General features: G+C 47.7%; 1 protein-coding gene across 1 annotated transcript; it reads right to left on the bottom strand.

Moving 5' to 3' along the window:
• Positions 1-338: 338 nt before the first annotated feature.
• On the bottom strand, positions 339-4776 carry LOC4335514 (ent-cassadiene hydroxylase-like). Its single transcript, XM_026024686.2, has 2 exons — positions 2769-4776; positions 339-1262 (listed from the first exon to the last, which is right to left on the bottom strand). The coding sequence occupies exons 1-2, from the start codon at positions 3678-3680 to the stop codon at positions 639-641; spliced, it is 1536 nt and encodes a 511-aa protein (XP_025880471.1). The 5' UTR covers positions 3681-4776; the 3' UTR covers positions 339-638.

The following is a 4776-nucleotide window of genomic DNA, read 5'->3' as shown; positions in this document are numbered from 1 at the left end:
GCGTCAGTTTAAATTCGATCTAAAGTAAAATAATTTAAGTGGCATCACCCTCCATTTCATTCTAGCTCCGCCCCTTCCGTGGAGAACACAGAAACTGATGGTGATGGCCGGATACATATGAATTAAATAGCCGGTGCAAAATTAACTTCAGCAACAGGCCAGTGATCGATATAACACATAGTCCGTACCAACAATCTGATACGGAGTAGAAACTTGGAGTGATCAATCAAACGAAAGCCGTACGTGCGTAGGCGCCTTGGAGTTCGCATGTATTCGGAGCTGGACCAAAATGAATGATATATAGGAAAGAAAGCATATGTTGTCCGTGAAAATATATACGTACACGCTTAACTATATTTCTGGGAGGACGACAAATATACAAGTACAATGAGCTCTTTAATTACTATAGGATGTAATTTCATGGTGCACCTAGTATTTATGGGCACAAAAATACACACTTATAATTTCTTTGGCAGAAAAAAATATTACGCATGAGTACATAAGTAGGTTCACTATGCTTTTCTGCTCAGGCACATAAGTTATTTTGAAATCACGAAGACCACATGTCTCTGACAGCACATATTTTACCTTGTGCTGTTATGGTCTTTTGGAAGATGCATTATCTGTTACACTGGTATTTACGCACAGCTGGAAGCAATGTGAGTGACCGGACACACATTTAGGCTAGTGTGTTTATAAACCAGTAGTCCAGGTGCCTCCCTCATGTCAAGATCCTTGTGCAACATTCCATTGGGCAGCTTCCAATCAAAATGGTAGAGAAGGTTAGCCAAGGCAAACTCCATGTTAGCTAGCCCAAGATTTATTCCAGGGCATACTCTGCGGCCAGAGCCGAAAGGGAGAAACTCAAAGTTGCTCCCTTTGAATTCTATATCGTTGTTTTCAAACCTCTCTGGCTTGAATTCTTCGGCATCCTCCCAATACTTACTATCCCTGCATATTGCCCACACATTCACGAATGCAGATGTACCCTTGGGTACATCATAGCCCATAATCTTACATGTCTCACGGCATTTGCGAGGGGCTAAGAGGGGCAATGGACAATGCAGTCTCAAGGTCTCCTTTATTACCATCTTGAGATAGCTCAGTTGGACAAGGTCATCTTCAGTGATGGTGTTTTTTCCATCGAAGATTTGCCGCATCTCTGATTGCACCTTTGCCATTACTCTTGGGGAACGGATCAGCTCTGCCATGGCCCATATTAGTGTTGTTGACGATGTATCGGTGCCCCCCGCAAACATATCCTGGAATAATGATTTTTTAATCAATTACTAATCATCCTGAATAATTTTTTTATCCATACCACCTAATGCACATAATACGTGCCTACATATATAGCCTAAACTTAATTCATTACTAAGAAGTATGCCATTTGTTCGAGAATACTTAACTAAAACTACATATATAGACTGTTTTCTTGAACTAAAACTTTATGATGATTGGGTATCACTACTATATGAATGATTTTCCTAGACAGGGACACTTTTAGATTGCGTGCGGGTGGTAACTCAGCCTGCATGGGAAAATCGGCTCATTTTCACGTGCGGTCTATTTAAAAGGACCGCATGGGAAAATCTTAAATGGACCGCACGCGAAAATAAGTCAGTTTTCCCGTGCAGGCCTATTAAGAGAGCCGCATGCGAAAATAGTACTCCCTCTTTCCCTCTCACCCACTTCAAAATTTCCCCTCTTTCTCTCCTCACCCCTCCCTCCTCTCTTTTTCTTATCTTTATCTGCGAGACCTCTCTTCTCTCCCACGCCTCACCCCTCTCTCTCTCTCTCTCATGCCTCTCTTCTCTCCAACGACTTTGCGGGTCCGCGCTTCGCTGACGGCGGCAGTCGGCGTTGGCGTGCGGCGAACTCAGCTCCACGGCGGTGAAGGCGCAGGATCCGGCGGGCAGTGGCCGTCCCCACACGGACCGGCGGCGGCAGCCGTCCGCACGGATCCAGCGGCCGGCCGCCCTCCCCCCACGCGGGAACCACTCCCCTCCCCTCCCCTGATCCGGCGGAGAGGAGGGGCGTCGGCGGTGGTCTGACCGGAGGGGAGCGCGGATCCGGCGGCCGGCGGCGTGGAGGCCAGCGGAAGGCGGGCGGTGTGGAGGCGGGCGGCGCGGAGGCCAGCGGTAGGTGGGCTGCGCGGAGGCGAGCTTGCGCGGAGGCCGCCGCCGACGACGGGGAGGAGGAGGCGGCGCCGCCGATTCAAGGTTTTTTTTTTTCAGTTTTTTTCCCGTGCGGGCAACATAAGCGTCCGCACGTGAAAATCCAATTTTCGCAGACCCCTGGGTGTGTGCACCTGCACGCATTACCCGCATGAAAAATTTTGTTTGTAGTAGTGTATATATCCTAGCTAGGTATAGAGGTTAATTAGGATGTAATCATGTTCCTTGTGAGAGAAAAAATATTATTATAATTTGTTTATATGGTAGGTTTTGTGTCTATCTTCATCTCTACTATTATAAAAATTAAAGATGTTTTTGTCGGTACTTTGGTACGTCGTCCGTGTAACTACTCCCTCCGTTTGTTGTTTGTTTAACGTATAACGCCATTGATTTTTTAAGATATATTTGACCATTCGTCTCATTCGAAATTATGTAATTATACATCTATTTTACTGTAACTTGATTTATCATCAAATATTGTTTAAGCATGACACAAATATTTTATATTTGCACAAAAAAATTAAATAAGACGAATAATTAGAAAAACGGAGGTAAGTAGAACATAAAGACAGTGTTGTGAGGCTTGCTTACCATCAAAAGCACGACTATAACCTCATTTGTGATTGGGATCGGCGAGCCGCCTTCCTTCTGGAGCCTGAGCAGGTCGTCCAGAGAGCATGCGCATGACTTGCTGTCGGCCGCGCGATCATCCGCCTCGATTTGGGCCTTGCGTTCTCGGATGATCTGCTCTATGATGCGCACCATCTTGTCGCGGTTGGCGATCGCGGCGCGCGGCGCCGCGGACACCATCGCCGCGAGCCTCGACGACGGGAACAGGTCGGCGACGCTGAGCCCCGACGTGAGGCGCACCACGGCGTGCAGCGCGGCGAGGTACTCGCCGCTGTGCTCGCACCGGCTCCCCACGGAGCACCGGAGCACGGTGTCGTTGACCATCCTGGTGACCATCTCGCTGAGGTTGACGGCGGCGCCGGCGGTGGCGGCGGCGGACAGGTCGCGCATGAGCCGCGCCACCTCCTCCTCGCGGACGCGGCGGAACGAGCGCACCCGCGACGCGGTGAGGAGCTCCTGGGTGAGCAGCTTGCGGAGCTGGCGCCACCGCTCGCCGTACGGGGACAGCACGACGTCCCGGCCGCCGAAGCTGAACGCCGCGGCGGCGGCGGTCAGGTGGCGGTCGGCGAACGCGAGGTCGTGGCTCCGGAGGACCTCCCGCGCCGCCTCCGGCGACGACGCGACCACCGTGCCCACCTCGCCGAACCAGAGCTGCATCAGCGGGGCGCCGTGCCTCCGGGCCAGCCTCCGCATCGCGCTGTGGACGCTCTCCCTGGAGGACACGACGTGGTGGATGCTGCCGATCAGCGGCAGCGTCCATGGCCCCGGCGGCAGGTTGAGCCTCGGCTTTGCCGCAAATGATATCATCAGCTTGGAGACGACGACAACCAACAGGATGGATGCGCCCATGGCGAGCACCACCTTGTCCTCCATGTCCGTACGATGTGCTGTACGCACTAGCAATAGCTACTACTCCAGTCTCCAGTTGCCAAGTACTACAGCAGGTGTACTATATATAGCGATGCATGGGCTCCGAGATCCTTCGTCCACCAAGTGTCGGTTAATGTTATTTCTCTCTTCTCTCATCAAACCATATCATCCTAATTATTTATAGCTTTTAGATAATAGATCTATGGTTCAAATTGTCTATTCTTTCTTCTCTCATAACACCATGCAATCTGAATTATTTTTGGCTCAAAATTTATAAGTATTAATTTGTTTGGGTTTTAATAATTATATTGCATCTTATTTGTACACATTACATAATTTAATTTCCCGCAGCAACGCGGTGGGGTATATATTCAGCTAGTTATTTTAACATCCAATTACAACACTCCCATTGCACACTAAAAATTTTAACAATTTTGTATTTTGTAGTGAATTAAATATATCTCCGACGCTACTACAGCAAATTAATATTTTTGCGGATGGTCCATAACCCATTTACATAGGTATTTTACGATCCCACCCGCAACCTTGGGCGTGTGAAAAATTTTCTATTACACGGGATTTCCAGTTTTTTATTTTTTTTAATCACAAGTACATAATTTTAGATGTGAAATATGCGCACGGGCGGTATATAGAATTCGAACCCAGGGCCTCTCACTCAGTGCCATAGTTTCCTTGCTATGCCATAGTCACTAACGAAAGGACTATGACCGGGGACGACTATGCATGGCATAGAATATTCCAACCCATGGACTGTATATATGGCATAGCTTTCCTTACTATGGCATAGAATTCCAACACGGGACTATGGCATATAGCTTTCGTTACTATGGCATAGAATTCCAACCCAGGATCTTTGGTGACTATCCCATAGATGCTATTCATTTGACTTCATCCTTCATAAAACTTGTAACATATATTTTTTACTCCAAGGGCCATCAAATTAAAAAGTTATCAACTATAAACTTGCAGCGTCGAGCTCTACAGAGCATGTCTCCATTTGAGCTCATTTTAAAAATTCAAAAATTCATTTTATCAAAATAGTGAAAGTTTGTAACGAATTTATAGCCACATAAACAAT

This window comes from Oryza sativa, chromosome 4 (assembly GCF_034140825.1).
Source record: "Oryza sativa Japonica Group chromosome 4, ASM3414082v1".
In the NCBI taxonomy this organism is placed as follows: Eukaryota; Viridiplantae; Streptophyta; class Magnoliopsida; order Poales; family Poaceae; genus Oryza; species Oryza sativa.
Note: the sequence above shows the minus strand (reverse complement) of the source record. Positions and strands in the feature narration are given on the sequence as shown.

Bases quoted from the DNA above. Each gene is read 5' to 3' on its own strand.
- LOC4335514 (XM_026024686.2), bottom strand. From the start codon at position 3,680: ATGGAGGACAAGGTGGTGCTCGCCATGGGCGCATCCATCCTGTTGGTT. The intron at 1,263-2,768 runs GTAAGCAAGCCT...TCATTATTCCAG, and splicing joins TTATAGTCGTGCTTTTGATG to GATATGTTTGCGGGGGGCAC.